This window comes from Nelumbo lutea, chromosome 6, assembly GCF_056320005.1.
Source record: "Nelumbo lutea isolate HS-2025 chromosome 6, American lotus-T2T, whole genome shotgun sequence".
NCBI classification, from domain to species: Eukaryota; Viridiplantae; Streptophyta; class Magnoliopsida; order Proteales; family Nelumbonaceae; genus Nelumbo; species Nelumbo lutea.
Genome location: NC_142689.1, coordinates 4,411,667 through 4,430,846, shown reverse-complemented (window position 1 = coordinate 4,430,846; position 19,180 = coordinate 4,411,667). Strand labels below are relative to the sequence as shown.

General features: G+C 39.0%; 1 protein-coding gene, 2 long non-coding RNA genes and 1 pseudogene across 5 annotated transcripts; 1 reads left to right on the top strand and 3 right to left on the bottom strand.

The window, feature by feature from the left end:
• Window positions 1–565: 565 nt before the first annotated feature.
• LOC148846932 (uncharacterized) lies at window positions 566–13,083 on the bottom strand. Of its 2 annotated transcripts, none has more exons than XR_016100792.1 (5): window positions 12,836–13,083; window positions 10,358–10,438; window positions 1,756–2,273; window positions 1,571–1,622; window positions 566–1,469 (listed from the first exon to the last, which is right to left on the bottom strand). It is a non-coding gene; the product is annotated as an uncharacterized LOC148846932 (long non-coding RNA). The 2 variants fall into 2 exon arrangements; XR_016100793.1 differs by having other exon boundaries at window positions 566–1,460.
• On the top strand, window positions 3,469–7,465 carry LOC148846933 (uncharacterized). Its single transcript, XR_016100794.1, has 2 exons — window positions 3,469–3,988; window positions 7,028–7,465. It is a non-coding gene; the product is annotated as an uncharacterized LOC148846933 (long non-coding RNA).
• On the bottom strand, window positions 4,504–5,848 carry LOC148846934 (ATP-dependent zinc metalloprotease FTSH 4, mitochondrial pseudogene; annotated as a pseudogene).
• Window positions 13,084–15,573: 2,490 nt separating the features above from the next.
• Window positions 15,574–18,715, bottom strand: LOC148846931 (protein indeterminate-domain 11-like). 2 transcript variants are annotated; one of them, XM_088949928.1, is made up of 4 exons: window positions 17,853–18,715; window positions 17,320–17,716; window positions 16,365–16,885; window positions 15,574–16,205 (listed from the first exon to the last, which is right to left on the bottom strand). In XM_088949928.1, the coding sequence occupies exons 1-4, from the start codon at window positions 18,046–18,048 to the stop codon at window positions 15,853–15,855; spliced, it is 1,467 nt and encodes a 488-aa protein (XP_088806054.1). In that variant the 5' UTR covers window positions 18,049–18,715; the 3' UTR covers window positions 15,574–15,852. The 2 variants fall into 2 exon arrangements, with proteins under 2 accessions (XP_088806054.1, XP_088806053.1); XM_088949927.1 differs by having other exon boundaries at window positions 15,574–16,885.
• Between the last annotated feature and the right edge of the window lie 465 nt (window positions 18,716–19,180).

Sequence of the window (19,180 nt, the reverse complement as noted above, 5' to 3'; positions counted from 1 at the left end):
GACTGGTGTGGTGACCAATTGACCCTCTCTCGAAAAGGGCTTAATTTGATTACTTAAAAATATTGGATCTGATTGGCGGCCCAGTCATCTTGATGGAGCTGTCATTTCTTTTTTCCTCCATTCCTTTTTGGAAAAGTAACCCAGAGGCCAGAGGCAGTTTTCCTCCATTGAAATTTATGCATGTTTCCGATACTAGATCATCTGTACCTACATAGATCAAATTCTTTAAGCTTTATGAAAATGAATAATACCAACCATATTTTTAGGCCTTGAGTATCCATCTTACACCACAATCCACAGAGTATAAATACAAATAGAAATATGCTCAGTTTGGACGGGAGGGGTATAAATATAAATATGTAGAATGCAAAATTTTGTATTTTATATGTATATATTTGTATTTATACTCCTTCCAAACTTGGAGACATGCATTCTCTATATGGCACGTTCTATGTATCCATCCAGATATCCATGGGTGGTTGGTGCATTTGCCCAAAGAAAGAAGAAGAAATCATCGACATCGACAGCTAAAAGATAGATAGTCAACTGCTTAGGCTTTGGCTACCCAACTCCATTGGATGCCCCATTACGATACAATTGTAATTAATGAATTAATTCAATGTATAGTTGAAATTTTACATTTTCTTCATCTTTCTCTCTCCAATATCAAATTATTTCAAGAGCATTTTTTGTTTGGCTAATGCAGCAGTTATTTTTGTTTTAACTTTTAAAAAAGAAACTAATCTGCCACACCTGTCGCCATGAAGATATCATGTAGGAAACACTGACAGTGTCCCGTCTCACAATGCTCCTTGCTCTACATAAGCCGGATATTTTCTTCATTTCACAAACAAAAGAGTGGCTTGGCAAAATCCAATAGGCTATTAAAACATTACTCTGTTGGCTATCAAATTGAGATTTTTCCTTCTATTGGAAGATGAGGAGGATTAATATGGCTCGGTTGGAATTCAAATCTCATTGTTTATCTGATGAAAATCACTAACACAGCAATCTATTGCACCATTAAGAACATACCTCATTTCAATGCTCGAAAGAATTTTTTGGATGATCTAAGAGCTTTTCATGCTTCTACTTCTCGCCCATGGCTCTTGTGTGGAGATTTAAATCTAATTAATTCACCAAATGAAAAAGTTGACGGCCATGCTGTGTTACCTAATGAAAATAATTATTTTCCTTCTGTGGCTATTGATTAATGTAATCTTATTGATCCATCTTGGCTTTTCAGGACCTCGTTTTATGTAGTAGTCAAATAAAAGGGATCATGGTGAGCTCATATGCCAACGTCTGGATCGATTTTTAGCGACTATCACCCAATCCTTTTGCATACTAAAAAATCTTGGAGGACCCAACATTCCAATTCACGATCTGAACAGATATGGATCCATGAACAAGACTTTAGTGATGTTTTCACAAACATCTGCCAACTCCCAATCCAAATCCTGTTCAATCTAAATTTCAGTCAGTCCTTACTGATTTAAAAAGGTGGAGTAATCGTTTGCATGGCAATATGAGACAAAATATCAAAGGTTTTGAGGATGAGCTGTTGTACCTTCAATCCCTCCCAGCTACTCCAGCCAGAAAGATTACAGAACATCTCAAAGCTGCAAAAAGGATACCGAAACTTGGCTCAATCGGGAAGAACTTTACTAGAAACAACGTGCAAATGTTGATTGGACATTGCAGGGAGATAGATGATGCTGCTACCAATAGAATAAGAAACCAGGGATTTATTACCTTAAATTCTGAAGGAAAGTGGACCAGCAATGAAGAAGAAATTTCTCACACTCTTGTGTCCTATTTTAAAAATCTATTCATCTCCACTAGTCCAGATTTATCAAGTATTCAGGTCCCAACTTATGTGGTTATATTTCTCCTACAGAAAATGAACTTTGTCACAGTCCCACCATTCAAGAAGTGAAGGAGGCTCTATTTAGTTTGGGACCTTGGAAATCACCGGGTCCAGATGGAATGCATATGCATGCTGGAATTCTTCAGAATCAATGGACCACTGTGGGTGCAGACATAACTTCATGGGTGCAACATATTTTCAGGAATCCAGAAGATATTAAATTTGTCAATTATGCATACCTCTGTTTGATCCCAAAAGTTGAGAAAGCAGAAGGAGCTAATTAAGGATTTCAAACCTATTGACTCAAGCTATGTGCCATATAAAACTGTAGCCAAGGTCATCACCAACAGATTAAAGTCCATTCTCCCAAAGCTGATTTCACCATTCCAAAGTGCTTTTACCCCTGGCAAAATCATATCAGATAATACTATAATCAATCACACAGGAGATTCTTCATAGCATGAAAAAGCAAAAAATGTAGATTTGGAAGCTTTCTACTTAAGCTTGATCTTTCGAAAGCATGAAATTTGTTCTCCATCAGTTTGGTTTCTCTAAAGCGACTTGTAACCTCATTCATCAATGTGTTTCCACTAGACATTTTTCTGTGCTTGTAAATGGTAAACCAAGATGTACTTTTCACCCAAGCAGAGGGCTAAGACAGGGTTGCCCATTATCTCCTTATCTCTTCATCCTTTGTATGGAAATTTTATCTAAACTTTTCAATTCCAAGCTCCAAAATGAAGCTTCAGTTGCTAAGTTGGACTGGCGTTTTTGAACCCCTAACTCCTTGTGGCTCAAAATTCTCAAATGCTAAATACATTAAAAACTTCAATTTCTTGAGAGCCAAGAATAATAACAACTCCTCGTATATTTGGAGAGGAATCCTTAAAAAGCAGATCAATTTTACAAAAGGGTTGTTGGTGGTTAGTGGAAAATGGATGGAATGTCAATGTTACCATGGACCCGTGGTTGCCAACTGAAATTCAAGCAAATCCTACCCTTCTCTTAAAGATGCCTACAAAGGTTGCAAATCTAATTGATCATACATACTACAACGACTTGGTGCCAAGAGGGTGGTGAATCACTTATTTGACACAGCCACTGCTACCAAAAAACTATAATCCAACCCTCCCAACTCCAAATTCAGGGATGGAGGACACTTTAGTTTGGACCCCCACACCACATGGAAATTACACAACAGCTTCGAGGTACAAAATCCTATTGGCAGACAAACCCCTAAATTCCTCTGCTCAATTTTTTGGTGATGGAATGTCATGCATTACTTGTGGAGTTTAAATTTTATTCCTCCTAAAATTCAGACTTGTATCCGGAGAATTATGCATGATGTCCTCCCTGTGAAGAAAAGACTCGAAGTGGTCTATGATCTTGCCGAAGAATCCCTGGAGCATCTAGTCACTTCTTGCCCCTTAGTAAAACAGGTCTGGTTTGGTTTAGACATTGCCATCCGCGCTGAAATTAATAATCTCACAGAACTGTATTTCTGAGTGGCTCACCTTTTGGCTGACTCAATATAAATCAAGTGCCATCCATAATTTTGATCTACTAATTAAACATCTTTTCAGTGCTATGGCATACATGGCTTGCAAGAAATGATGTTTTCAAGAACTGTCCTTGGAATCCTCATTCAATTATTCAGAGTGCTACAAATTTGGTTATCCAATAATAATTAATGCATGGCCAGACCAGAAAGTTGGATAGTGCATTAATTAATTGTTAGTTCATCTATCTCTATCAGATGGACATGCAAAACCTCCAAACGGTTATCTGAAAATCAATTTTGATGGGGCAAATTCTCCTCACAAATCTGGTGTGGGCTTTATAGTCAGAGATCATGAGGGCTCTTTCGTCTATGCTCGAGTTATTCCATGCTAGTATTTGAAGCCACTGCACTTTTGGGGAGTATCAAATTTGCCTTCTCTTTGGGAATCTCCCACACCATCTTTGAAGGTGACAATGAAGTTATTGTCAAGACCTTGTTGGAGGAAAACTCTAATCCGCATTGGAGTATCTTTATATACTCTAATAGCCAGCTGCAAGAGTCTTCTAACTCACCTGGATGGTTCCTCAGTTGCATTCACTCCTAGATCAGGCAATCAGGTAAGCACATCATCTAGCTAAATTTGTCGTTTCTTGTAACTCGGTAGAAACCTGATCTTTAGCGCCAGATTTTATCTCTTCTCTTCTGATCAAAGATGTAACGTAACTGATCAGATTGATAGTTGAATGAATTTGCCTATGGGATTTCAAGTATTCCATCATATTTACAAGGAATTGAACAACACCCAAGCCCCCTCTCAAGTCTCAACATATCTACCTTCTACAATTAATATCACCGGTCACCACCACCATAATCATCAATAGCCTCATAACATCAATATACTTCTTCAGTTACATGAATCTTGTGCCGAATCTTTTCAGAGAGAACAAATATACAACAATGACAAAACAAAAAGAAGAGGGAGGGGGAGCCTATTTTGAAGATACCGATAGGCTTTCGTCCTTTGATCAAAAAATTAAAACATCTGGCTCTGGTTTTATCAAAACCAATACAACAGTCGGCCACCATATAGAACCCCATCTTGCTCTGGCTCTGGTTGTGGGCTTAAGAGGTTAGAATTACAATGGGTTTGGCTGGATTAGCTAGATGACAATGGGCTTCCCCTAAGACTTGCAGCAAATCTTTCGGCAAGTCACTAAAAAATGTTACATTCAACATGTTATAAAGTCTGTTACTGCCATTGATTTGCATTAGTCTCCCTCAAAGAAACCTGTATGTTAAATTGCCATATGCACATTTAACCCAATATATAGCAATGTGTTAACCAAAGTCTTACCCACTTATACTAGGATCCCACAGGAGCAAGGCCTTTGGCCTTTGCAGCAGCAGCAGTAGCAGCTGCTGAAGCTGCTGTATTGGGTGCAGGACAGGTGCAGACTGTGAGCTACCCTGGGATACAGGTTGCTGTTGCAGTTGCTACTGTTGTTGAGAGTTTACCTGGTCAAGCAGAGCCTTGATCTGACTCCCCGTGAGTGTCCTTGCTCAAGTAGGGCATTGGCCAGTACATGGAGCTCCTTGCTATGGGTTGTCAAAATAGATTTTGCATTATTGTAGGCCCTTTCCACAAATTGCTTGACCTCCTTCCCAATGAGAAGTCTTGCCTCATTGCTCATGCTCTTACTATTATATCATAGTCATGAGAAACCAGCCCAACCTCCATGCTCATCCCATATTTTGCAACCATTGCTCTTGCCAGAGATGTTGCCTGCTGAATATCTGAAGATGCACCAGACGTATAACTTAATTTTCTCCAAAGATGAGCTCCTTTGCAACCCACCCTTCCATGCACACATCCAACCAAGTAAGCATCTGCTTGTGAGATATGCTTGTCTCATCCTTGTTTGGTAACTGAACAACCATTCCAAGAGATACCCCTCATGGAACAATTGTAGCCTTGTGAACAGGAAGAGACCCATCAGTATGGATGGCCACAAGGGCATGACCAAAGAGAGCTCTAGCCTTCCTGCTAAAGAGAGCTCTAGAATTCTTACCAAAGAGAGCTTTAGATCTCCTACCAAAGAAGGCTCTAATCTTATTGCAAAAGAAGAACCAACTACCATACAAAGGATTCCTACTATAGAGATATCAATCAAAGCAAAAAGGAAACTCTCCTCTTAGGAAGTTTCCTATTGAAGCTCTTTTCCTTATTTCTCTGTTTCTATTCTTGTAATTGTTTCCAATCTATTCTTTATTATTTTTGTATATATATTCAATCTTGTACAATCATTCAATTAAGTGAAATTTGACCCATTCTTTGAAGACTACTCTACTTTTTACTTTAACTTGGTATCATAGCCTATGGCCTACAATACCTCCATTGCTTCTAAAGCAATGAGCTCGAACTCAACCTTTTCCCAAACCACTTCTCTACCCACGAGCATCAACTCAATTTCCAACATTTCTCATTATCTGACCATCAAACTTAATGGTGATAATTTTCTTCTCTGGAAAGCTCAGTTGCTTCTACTACTTCAAGCTCATAAGCTAATGGGGCTGATCGATGGATCAGCCAAGCCTCCTCCATAACAAATTCCAGATCCCATTGACAACAGTGGATGGATTTTGAATCCAGACTTCACTACTTGGGCTCAGTTAGATCAGCTGGTCCTTAGCTGGCTTGTTGCCTCTCTAACTAAGGGAGTCTTGGCACAAGTTGTTGGTCTTTCTACAGCTATCGAAGTCTGGAGTGCTTTGCAAAGATCATTATCCTCTCATTCTCGATCTAGGGTGCTACAACTTAGGTGCCAATTTCAAAACCTGAAGAAAGGAAATCTCTCCATCAGTGATTATGTCAAAAAAGCCAAAACCATCGCAGATAACCTTTTTGCAGTTTTGAACTAGTAGCAAAAGAGGATCTGGTTCTATACATTTTATCTGGTTTGGGAAGTGTGTATGAATCTCTTATTACAACCATCACAAATCGAATTGATGCAGATCAGCTCAATATTAGTGATGTCCTTGGGTTACTTTTGAGTCATGAATCCTGGCTTTTGCAACATAATTTTTCCAGTGAAAATCCTAATGCAAATGTTGCCATTAATAATAAAAAAGTTACTACCAATTTTCAGACCTCTCAAATAATCAAAACAAGGGTGGCAACAATCGTGGTAGATGCAGGGGGCGTGGAGGCCATCCCTTAGGCCCTAGAAAAGGAAATAGTATTATCTGTCAAGTGTGTAACAAACTAGGCCATGGTGCACTAAAGTGTTACAAATAGTTTAATTTGTCATATCAAGGAGAAAGCAGCTCGCATCCAATAGATCCTGCAGCTTTTCATAGTGGTGTACCTCACAATGGCTCTACGTTTGGATTTGGATTTGATCCAATCTGGTAAACGGACAGTAGCACCACTCATCATATGACACTGGATGCTGACAACCTACAAGTTTGATCCGAATACCAAGGTTTTGATCAAGTCAAGATTGGTAAAGGCATAGGTTTGACTATAAATAATACAGGGTCAACTTCATTAGTTTGCAATGATAATCAGTTTGCCCATGTTCCTTCTCTTGCTAAGAATTTATTCTCTGTAAGTAAATTTACGAATGACAACAATCTAATTTTTGAATTTCATCCAGATTTCTTTGTCTTGAAAGACTATACGGGGAGAATTTTACTCAGAGGACCCAATAGAGATGGACTCTATCAGTTTCCTGGAGCAGTTAAGCACATGACAGAAAACTTGGAAGCTTTTATTGGCAAGAAAACCTCCTTGGCGGAATGGCATCAACGACTTGGTCATGCCTCCTTAAGAGTTGTGAAAAACATTATTTTTATATCTGGTTTACCTTATTCTAGATCTTTTAGTCATCATTTTCTGTGTGAAGCTTGTCAGATGGGAAAAGCCCATCGTTTGAGTTTATCATCTTCAAATACATTTTTTCTTCTCTTCTTGAATTAGTATTTTCTGATGTATGGGGACCTACCCCAATTTTATCTAATAAAGAGTTCCGATATTATGTTTTATTTATAGATGCATAATCAAAAGTTTCATAGATTTTTCCTCTTGAGAGAAAGTCATATGTGTTTAATATGTTTCTTATATTCAAGAATCATGTTGAGAATATGTTTTCGACAAAAATCAAGATGTTTTAGAGTAATTTGGGTGGAGAATTTCACGCTCTTTCTCGCTATCTTGACAATGCCGGTATTACTCACCATCTCAGTTGTCCTCATATGCATGAAAAGAATGGCAATATTGAACACAAATCGGCACATTATTGAGTCCACGTTATCTCTACTAACGTCCTCTTCTTTCCCTTAGTCCTTCCGGGCGGATGCTGTTGAAATTGTTGTCTTATCGATTACCGACTCTGGGTCTTGGTAATTTCTCTCCTTATGAGAAGTTATTTGGCAAACCTCCTGATTACTCTATGTTAAAAGTATTTGGCTGCAAATGTTTTCCTCTTCTTCGACCTTATAATTTGCACAAGATGGATTTTTGATCTGCTCCTTGTATCTTTATTGGCTACAACAATAGTCATAAAGGATACCGGCAAGGAGATCATTGCTTGACATGTTGTTTTTTATGTACATTCCTTTCCTAGACTTGTGTAGTCGTCACCCCCTTCCATCCCTGTTGCTCCCGCTGGTGTTACTCTTCCTTCTCTAGGTATCATTAAAGTTGACACGCGTCCAGCTCCTACTGCTCCTGTTCCTGAGGTATCTCCTGCTTCCTTGCCATCTATGTCTGTTACTAATGAGGAATCTGCTACTTCTTCCTTTGAACCAGAATAGGAAGCTTCCATCACTGATAATCCCTTACCATCGGCGCACCAGACCTGTTCAGGAACTACTTGATACAACCCTTGTTGTGGGGCCCCCTACTCGCACTCATTCTATGACAACAAGATCAATGGAATTTAAATCGGCTCAAGCTTTATTAGCTACTCGTTATCCTCTTCCAGCTGCTCTACTTCATGATGTTACTACTCATGAAGACAAGCCCTCTTCCTACGGACAGGCTTCTAAGTCCCCTCATTGGCGTTCTGCTATGGCTACCAAATTCCATGCATTACTTTAGAATGGTACTTGGGAATTGGTTCCTTATAATATCTCTATGAACGTAGTTGGGTCCAAGTGGGTTTTCAAGATCAAACGACACCCTGATGACTCCATTGACCGTTACAAGGCTCGTCTTGTCGCTCAAGGTTTCACTCAAGTTCCAGGAGTTGACTTCACTAAGACTTTCAGTCCTGTGGTCAAACCAGCAACTGTGCGCACTATTCTTTCACTAGCAATTTCTTGTGGATGGTACGTCCGCCAATTGGACGTACATAATGCCTTTCTTAATGGGTTTATTACTAAAACTATCTATATGCGTCAGCCAAAGGGTTTGAGGATAGCAATTATCCCCATCATATTTGCAAACTCCATAAAGCCCTCTTTGGCCTCAAATAGGCCCCCCAGGCTTGGTTTTTTCGTTTAAGTAATAGATTATATGATCTTGGTTTTCATGGCTCCCAATGTGACCCTTCTTCGTTTATCTACAGTCAAGATCAAATCATCACTTATATCCTTGTTTATGTTGGTGATATTATCATTACTGGTTCTTCTTCTCTTCATGTTTCTTAGCTTATTAGTAGTTTGTCTCAAACTTTTGCCATGAAAGATTTGGGGTCGTTGCACTACTTTCTTGGTGTTGAGTCTCACCGTGATGCCACAGGGTTGTTTCTCTCTCAGCGCAAGTACATATTGGATCTCTTACTAAAGACTAATCTTGTTGTAGCTAACCGGTTTCCAGCCCATTGGCTACCTCTTCTCGTCTCTCTCAGTTTGATGGCGAATTACTCTCTGATCCCACTCAGTACTAGAGCATTGTTGGTGCATTTTAATAAAGTCAGTCAATTTTTACATGCTCCTACTATTGAGTACCAGGGTATAGTTAAACGTATTCTGCGGTATCTAAAATGCACCACCGACAGTGGCTTTTTTTCTCGGCTTGCACATCGGAGACATTGACTACTTACTTAGATGTTGCTTGGGTCAGCTGCCCTGATGGCAGACGATCTACTGACGGATATGGCATATTTCTTGGCTCTCACTTGATCTTGTGGAGTGCTAAGAAACAACCAACTATTGCTCGATCTAGTATTAAGGCTGAATTTTGAGCTCTATCTAATGCAACCACAGAGCTCTTATGGCTCAATTCTCTTCTCTCCGATATGGGGGTCAAAATCCTGTCTCCACTGGTCAATTTTCATTACCTTTGAGATCTTATTGTTAAGAAATCTTTGATCGTGCGGTTCCTTCCCACACTGGATCAACTTGTTGATATTTTCACTAAGCCACTATCCGCTCACTGGGTCGAGTGGGTTCGGTCCAATCTTCGTGTGCTTGTAGCCCACTTTCGCTTGAGGGGGTGTATTGAGGAGTTGACCAACCCTAGGTCGACCAACCTTATCTCTTCCCCTTTTACCAAAGAGAGCTCTAGCCTTCTTGTTAAAGAGAGCTCTAAAACTCTTACCAAAGAGAAATCTAGATCTCCTACCAAAGAAGGCTCTAATCTTTTTGCTAAAGAAGGACCAACTACCATACAAAGGATTCCTACTATAGAGAGATCAATCAAAACAAAAAGGAAACTCTCATCTTAAGAAATTTGTTACTGAAGCTCTTTTTCTTGTTTCTATGTTTCTATTCTTGTAATTGTTTTCAATTAATTCTTTATTATTTTTGTATATATATTCAGTCTTATACAATAATTCAATTAAGTGAAATTCGACCCATTATTTGAAGAATACTCTTCTCTTTACTTTAACTACCACCCTCATGGAATGCTGTGAACCTTCGTGACTCGTCAGATATATCACAGCTGATTTGCGCTCACTTCCCATCATGATTTTGTCCTTTGCATACTCTAGATCGGCTTTCGCCCCATCCATTGCTGCTTTGAGAGCAGCAATACTTACCAGGTTTGCAAGATCAGCACCTGAAAACCCAGGTGTTCCTCTAGCAATGATCATCAAATCGACATCATCTTCCTTAAGAACCTGCAAAATTTCCAGTGATACTTAGAAGTCAACCTCAACTCTATTTTCTTTGTAATTCAGGTAAGAAATGAAAAGCTGGAGTATAATATATTACATTATAGATCCTAAAAGGTGGAAAAAAACATTCAAAATGCAGAGGGATGAAATCTTTCAACTTGTTGAACATGCAGTAGGGATGACAGACATCGACCTGATTAAATGATCATCATTAACATGGCGAGAGTATTCCTTTTCCATGACACCATCTGGTGCCACATTTCTTCCTTTTACTCAGTAACAAATAAGAGATTTTATTGGAGTAAGAAAATTGGTAGGTGTAAAAAAATAAAAAAAGAAAAAGAAAAAGAAGAAAGAGTAAATCTTGAAAATCCCAAGACAATGAGCACAGAGCTAGAAAATCATGTTATACCTTCAATACAACATATATACAAGCCCTCAAAAGTGAAATTTAAACCACAACCCTAGGAATAGCCCTCTCTGGAAATCCACTCAGAAGGGAAATTTAATTTGGTGCCACATTAACCAACATAGATACCAATCCCAAAGTTGCATGGCCCATCCCTTGAACCCACAGAATAAAACATAGCCTGATGGATGATTCATAATTGTCAGATTTGGTTGCCCTAATTTCATGTTTCACTTGGCAACCAGGTGCATGCAGCCCCCATGAATAAAAAAGCACTGTTCCCACTTTTCTGGCAGGTCGATGCGGTAAATGGAAAGGCTCATATTTAACAGTTACAAATCACAAATCAGGTTGAATTTGATATGTGGATCCAAGATGCAGACTGATCGAAGCACAAAAAGATACAAAACCAGGTTGGGCACAAGGGAAAATCACCGAGTCAAATACACACAATATTGCATCAGCAAAATGGCTGTCATCATCCTAACATGCATGCATTCTGCTTTTGTGCAGTATACCACCTAATGTGGACCCATAGAATATTGGGTCCCACCTTTCAAAAATATTTACAAGTTTTCTATTTGATGCACAGTCCTCAGGATCTTTTGTTATACATAAAATTTTATCATCTTAGTGCTTTGTACATGTGGGATTATTCCATGATCTGCCTTTGCACTTCTACATCTGGATTTAGAACAACAATGTGGCGATCAAACAGTCCAGGTCTCACTAGTGCTTTGTCGGGTGATTCTGGGAAGTTGGTTGCAGCAATCACAATATTAATCCCTTCGTTTTGCTTAATCCCGTCCAGTTATCAACAAGCAACTGATTCAAAGTCATCTTCAGGTACTGTTGGTCCTTGGGTTGGGGTTACGACTCCCTCTTTTGCATCTATCTCATCGACGAATTTGATATAGGGAGATCGCTTCTTAGTTGCAGCAAAAAGATCTCTTACTCTCATTCACTCAAGGTGTCAATTGGATTGGATTTGGTCCAACCCGATTGAATCCAATATGATTTTACTTACAAATTGATTGGACCTAATCTAGTCCAAATCAAATCCAATCCAATCCATTAAAATGTAAATGGACTGGATTGGATCTAATCCAAACCGAATGAAATATAAAAAATTATATATAAAAAAACAGAACATATAAGAATTACAAAAATGTATTAAAATAAAGAAATTTGAAAATTACAAAAATAAACCCTTTTGGCATTGAAAAAGCACTTTTTCAAAAGTGCTTTTGTAAAAGTACTTTCATGAAAGTGCTTTCGTAAAAGTACTTCTATAGAAGTGCTTTTATAAAAGTACCTTTACATAAGTGCTTTTGTAAAAATGCTTCCGTAAAAGTTCGTTCATAAAAGTGCTTTTGTAAAATTACTTTCATAAAAATGCTTTTATAAAAGTGCACTTCCATAAAAGTGTTTTTATAAAAGTACTTCCGTAAAAGTTCTTTTTTAAAAGTGCTTTCGTGTAAAAGTACTTTTGTCAAATTGCTTTCGTAGATGTGCTTTTATGAAACTGCTTCTATAAAAGTGATTTCGTAAAAGTATTTTTTGTAAAGTGCTTTCGTAAATGTATTTTTTCACAATTTTACTTTTCTAAAAGTGTTTTCGTAAAAGTACTTTCATAAAAGTGATTTTATGCCGGCTTCAATTTTGATCGATTTTAAATTGGACAGGGGATTGATCTCATGATTAGATTATTGAAAATTTGGTTTAGATTCAATTCAGACCAATAAGAATAGGAATTAATTTATTTTAGATTGACCCAATCCAATAATTATATAAACCGATAAGATTTAGACCGGATTGAATCCAACCCAAAACCAACCGATTGACACCCCTACTTATAAATATTACAGTTGTTGATCTTGATAACCAGTGAGTGATGGTGGGGTTGAGCTAAGCTGGTGGCTGAGGCCCAACAGTTGAGAATTAACACAGTAATGGACAACCAAGGATGGGCGAAAGAGGAAGGAAAATACCAACAATGATGCCATGAAGGAGCACGGATCCAGTTCCAGTACTCATAGTTAGTACGTACAGGGACCGGCTGGAGAAGACAATTCCTCCTCACACCTCATCCACCTCGATCGGCTTTTGTTTGTACATTGTAATCCATCCATCATCGAAAGAAAATTTGACAACCGGCGGTAACAGTGGTGGATGATTATTTCACTGCTGGTTTGTCTATCTTCCTGGCCTAGGTGGGAGTGGGACCCAATTAAGAGAAACATCTGCATGTGCATTACAACGCGGTAAGCTCAGTCTGCTCAGAGAGAGAGAGAGAGCGCTCTAACCTCTAAGTCAAAGACGATAGATAAAGGCAGCATTATTATAAGAAGCTCAGTAAAAGCATCAACGTAGTAGGTCAACTGGTCTTCAGCCTTTAAATTTCACCCTCATGAGTCATGAGAGAGAGAGAAGTCACCATCTTTTGTTTGTAAATGGACGAGACAAAAAGCATCAAAGGCTCAAAAGGACGGGTTGGGACATTAGGTTTTAGGGTTTGGGATGCGTGTATTTTGCCCGCCAACCTCGCCATTGGGAGTCAGCTAGCAGCTGTCTCCACCTCCCAAGTCCCAAGCCCATCTCATAACTCATAATATGCTTTATTTGTATATTACTCACCGCGTACCTACCACTGGGCCGGTTGAGACTTGAGAAAGGGAGAGGGAGGGACATCAAAGTATGGAAAGCAGGAAAAGCAGGCTAGAATGTCACTTTGGTAATTTTGTACATATTTAATTTGCTTTTTACTCTCTCTCTCTCTCAGCTCAGGCACTGAGGCACACCTGCAACAATTGGATGGATGTTGACAATATAAAGATTTTCATGTTAGCTACATAAAGTGATGAACACAAACAAAATATCAAATAAGTTCAGAGTGCAGAGGAATCTCTTGTTTTGTTATTTCAATTTGAAAACAACCAAAAAAAAGTCACTGTCGTCGTCCTTCACTCCTCATTTCTAGCCCTTTGTCTACAGCTGAATTGATTGGTCAAAGCTCAAAACCTAGAGTTGGAGTTGGTTGGGCACCTCGCAGGAGGAGGAGGAGTAGGAAGCAGGTGCATCAACTCCTTTGTTACCAAACTCCACCCCAACTAGTTAGAGAAGAAGCAAATTAACCAAGGATCATACAAGTTCTCTCTCTCTCTCTCTCGATCAACAACAAGCAAATTAACCAAAACCCCTATAAGCTTAATCAACCCTCCTCGGGATTGAATCCCCATCTGAGCCCACATACGGTATCAAACAGCAACTCTTTTCTTTTTGGTTTTGCAAGTAAACAACATTTGCTGGAACCATGCAAAGGTGACCACATATATAATATATATATGACAATTCAAGAATCTCTCATGACAGCATCTGATAAACCTTTTGCTTGAATGCCCAACCATCGTATATTCACAACTTTAATGGCGGGTGAGTAGTATTCAGTCTTTACAACTTTACATTTCATATATCTAATATCGTTGGGTAGTACACCTCATTAAATTTTCACTTTTTGCCAAACTGTTATGGTGGAAACCAAAGGCTGTTTTATCCCATCTCTACTTGGAAACACAGGGCCCAACAAGGACAAACAAAAAGAGAGAGAGAAACAGTAGAAGACATGGTGAGGTTAATGGCATCCGATTAATTTAAGTTGGTCAACATAAGATTAGCAGTAGACAAGCATCAATGAATAGATAAATTGGGGGAGCTCCCACCACAAATTCTTCCCACATCCCTACCCACGTACGATATACTACACACGTGCATTGGGAATATCTCCCTTGTCATTCATGGGCAGGAGATGTTCCCAATACACCGTGGTAGTGTCTTGTGGGTGCAATATAATGTGAGAAAAGTTTGCACTCTAGCTGGATCTCATATCCACAAACTTTTCCCGCATCCCCCTACCCACCACACAACACACTACCGCTGTCCCATGAATGACAAGGGAGATATTCCCATTGCATGCCCACCGATATATAGTGTCTTGTGGTAGGGAGATGTGAGCAGAATTTGTGATTAAGAGATCTGAGCTCAGAAGTTTGATAGGAGACTAGAGTGGAATAAGGGTTGTGCCCAACCCAACTCTCTATTTTGCAAATGGAACTTGAGCAAGAGTACAAAAATATTGTCTATGTGCTTATAGCCTTTTTGGAAGTAGATATGGACCGGTTTAGCTGAACAGTTACTATATAACTAGAAATTAAACTGGCCCCAATTTATAAGCTGGGCTGGGGTTCACCTAAACCAGAAAATGGGCGGGCTCTGATGCACCGACAGTCCACCAAGAAGCAAACAAATGAGAAGAAGGAGGAGGAAAACAATGATAAATAAGACAAATAATCTAATTGTTGATGAATTAATAGATTAGCTAGATTCTCTTTTCCCCGATCTATTTTCCATTTTAACTGGGCATTTAATTGTAAGTTAAGGACCCATTGCATAAGAATATATAGTACCATATGATCTGACTAAAATGGATATTGGACCATTTCCAAATCCAAATAGGTGGTCCACTAAACGCGTGAACCTCATTTCCTATATATAAGTGCACTCACTACTCAGATAAAAATAAAAACAACCCACGACGTACGTCTCTATTATTGGCTTGACGGTAGTGCAAAAATGGCTAAGCATTGCAGCTGAGGTGTTTAATAAATTTATTTTTTCTTTTTCTACACAGGATTAAGTATTGCTGAGTTACACAAGAAAGCAAATGCTAGAGTTTTCTTTTGCAAGCTTTTGTTTATTATTAGTATATAGAAACGCAGATAAGAAATACAAATTAATATATTAAGATGCATGGCTACACGGAAATATTAGGTTTATGATGAGAAGAGAGCTAGCTCCCTTTGGGAGGAATATCGGACTATCGGAGAATTAAAGAGAGAAGAAACAAGTGGGCCGGAGAAGGAGGAAAACCCACCTTTGGTATAATTTAATACAGATAGAAAAAGGATAAAAAGTAAGAACGATTGAAGTAATTAGTTCCGTTCCTGGAAAGCTAACCTTGCCAAGGTTTTTGATTCTGAATCGTCTGATCATATGGAGAAGAAGTCATGCAATGATCAAACCCCGTGATGTTGAGAATATCTCTATGAGAGAAGGCTCTAAGTCCCAAGAAATCTCTTGTCAAGCCATCATTCCCACCTGCTACACCTCCGCCATGGCTGCCACCACCTTCATTTCTGCCAATATGGGTTGTTGATGACGTTGTTTTCATTAGAGCTTCATTCAGATTTCCGTTTCTCTTGGAACTCAACATCCCAAAGGCATCTTGGAAGGAAGATCCATCAAATCCGGTTGTAGAAGAAAAAGAATTCATCATATCCTGAAGTAGAGAAGGACCTCCAGATCCTGCAGTCGCACATACGCTGTCAATAAGGCTAGAAGCAAAACCAGCTTTATTGGCAAAAGCATCCATGACATGAACAAATCCGCTTTCCATCTCTTCACGTGAAGACAAACCAAGACCAAAACCAGTTGTAGTTGTAGGAACAGATTTAGTAGCGTTACCAGTATTAGCTCCAAGCATGTGAGCTTGGTGGGGTCTGAGCGTTGCTGACGATGAAGGTTTGCTCATCGTTGCACCCATTTGAGCTGCCTTTTGCAGTAATGCAGTTGCAGACATATGTGGGGATGCCGAAGGATGGTAAGGCGGAAGGGAAGGAGTAGGACTAGGATTAAAGTTTTCTTGGTGTGTTGAAGGTTGTGTCCGTGAGAATTCTTGATCCAACCTCGTAGAAAAGATTGATGAAGAGAGATCAATAGGTGGTGGACCCGGCCCAGCTCCTAGGACGACTGATGAACAAGCTAACCAAGGTGGTACTTCTGACCTTTGATTGAAATGCAGTTGTTGTTGCTGCTGCTCTCTTTTTAGGGAAAGTGCCTGAAGATCATGGCTGTTAAATTGGGGTTGTAAGTTTATATGTGATGTTGAAGGGCCAGGCTGAGTCGAGAGCAGTGTGTTCGCTGCTCTTGCACTCTCTTCTGCTAATGCATCACAGAAAGCTCTGTGAGTGATGAAACTATCCCTCCTGCAACCAAACAACAAACACAAAATACCAAAAAGAGCGAACCGTCACAAATGACTAAAACAGTGTAAAAGCATTCTATCTATGTTTTGTTCCTATCTCTTTCTATTCCCATGCTTTTTTTCTTGTCAATGGATTAAACACAAAAAACCGCCATAGCAGATTTTACCATTAGAGCTCTCTCTGTCTCTCTCTCTCTCTCTCTCTCTCTCTCTCTCTCTCTCTCTCTCTCACGCGTGCGCGCACAGAACTGATAGCTTGATATGGGTAACTTAATCGACTGTGTGTTCTTAAATTTGGAATATCATTCCTTTTTTTGTTCCTCTTTCTCTCTTATGATCATAATGAAGATTAACAAAACTCAGGTATAGTTCTTCAACTTTTTAGTCTTAATTAATAATGATGATCTGTGTTGGTTTCCTTGTTTCCATTCTTACCTTGAGAAAAGGGTTCCACAGTCACATCTATACTCTCTTGTGCCACAAGTCTTGGAGTGAGCTTTCCAATCCGATTGAACTGCGTAACGCTTTGAACACTTGTCACATTTCCACTTCTTCTCCCCATGCTTTCTGCAAAAGTGCTTCTTGATCCCTGTGAGGTCCCCAAGAGCCCTTGATGGGTCGTGGTGCACACATGTAGGTTCTGGGCACACATAAACTTTCTTTCTTACCTCTTTGCTTGTTCTTTGCTTGAGCTTCCATGGTAGATTATGCCCTCTCCTGTGAAGCTGTAGGTTCTGGTCTCTCTGAAATCCTTTGTTGCAAATCTCACAGATGAATCTATTTGTTGCCATGAGAGTCCTAGGAGATAAAGCTATTACTTCTGCATCCGGGTCTGGTCCCAGACCAAAGAAAAATGGAAAAACAATAGAAGGAATAAGCAAAAATATGAATATGGAGTTAATCAGTTAACTGAAAATAGTGCAAAAACATAAATGATCACAAAGAATTAATAGTCGTTAAATTAGGACCTGGATTGCCTGGAAGGTTTCTCTTTTTCTTCACCACTTGAGTTTGATTTGGTGAAGCAAAGGATTGTTGAGGGTATAGGGTGCCTGTTTCTGCTCTGTTGCCTGAAGAAACACTTGCTTCACCAGATGCAGAAGTCAAATTAGACATGTTCTCCTCCACAGCTGGATGTTGCTGGGTTATCAAGCCCTTCATCATCTTCTCCCTGTATGTAATTAATTCGAGGGTTTCGTGGGTAACGATGACTGTAACTCTAAGGTTTCTTTATGATCCACAGATCTTTCTTGAATCACAAATATGTAGCATTTTCTTAGATCTAAAAGCAAGCCTGATCTTTGAAAAAGCTAACCAATAAAATGAAAGATAAAAGTAGGTAAAGGATGGTTTTAAAATTTCAGATATTCTCCTTTAAAACCCATCTATCTTCCGTCGCTTGTTGATGCTTCCTTGTATACTTTTCTTGACAAGCAAGAGACAATAATTCTTTTCCAAGAAGAAGAAGAAGATGTGAAGAAAACAGTTGTAGGGAGCTAAGTAAAACTGCACCAGACCTTCAGGCAGCTCATCTTCTCCATGTCTTAACAGCGACCTTCCTTGTCAATACCAACAAGAGAGAGAGAGAGGATGTGGATGAGAAGGGAACCCTCTGCAATCCTCCACCCTCTCAAACACCATACCCCCCTCACACCCAAAACCACAACCCAACACAAACCAATAGGCTTATACTGACGTCCCACTTTCTGTCTTTTCTTTTGTTTCCTTCTCAAACCTTGAATAATCTCCCTTTTTTTTATCTTATATTCCACTTTTCTCAGTATATTTTTTAATCATTTTTTCTTTAATAATCACACCGCCTTTCCCTTCTCTTCAAAAGTAGAATAAAAGCAATCAACTAAAAAGATGGTATGATTTGCATAAAGAGGGGAGAGAGAAGTCTGGCTAATTTATATATATATATATATATATATGTATACATTTTCACATTATGGGCAGTAGAGTTAAAGCAATCCTTCTCAACTTTCTGCATTTACACCAACATGATTGGTTTTTTTATTGAACCCGGAAGACATCCTCATAGAAAACAGTTATCATCTTTCAATTTCGTTCTTTCTTTTCTTCATTTTATAGCTCCTTGTATTACTGTTACAAGATTATAACCATGACCATTCATAAAACTAGTTAAAAGTTAAAACCACCCTCACCGGATTATTTCGTAGAACTCAACTCATCATCAATTCAGCCCGATTTCTATGATCCAAAGTTAAGGCCAGCCCACCAAGTTTTTACACCTTGCAAGCTGATCTATCTCTTCTTGTAATTAGCTAGATAA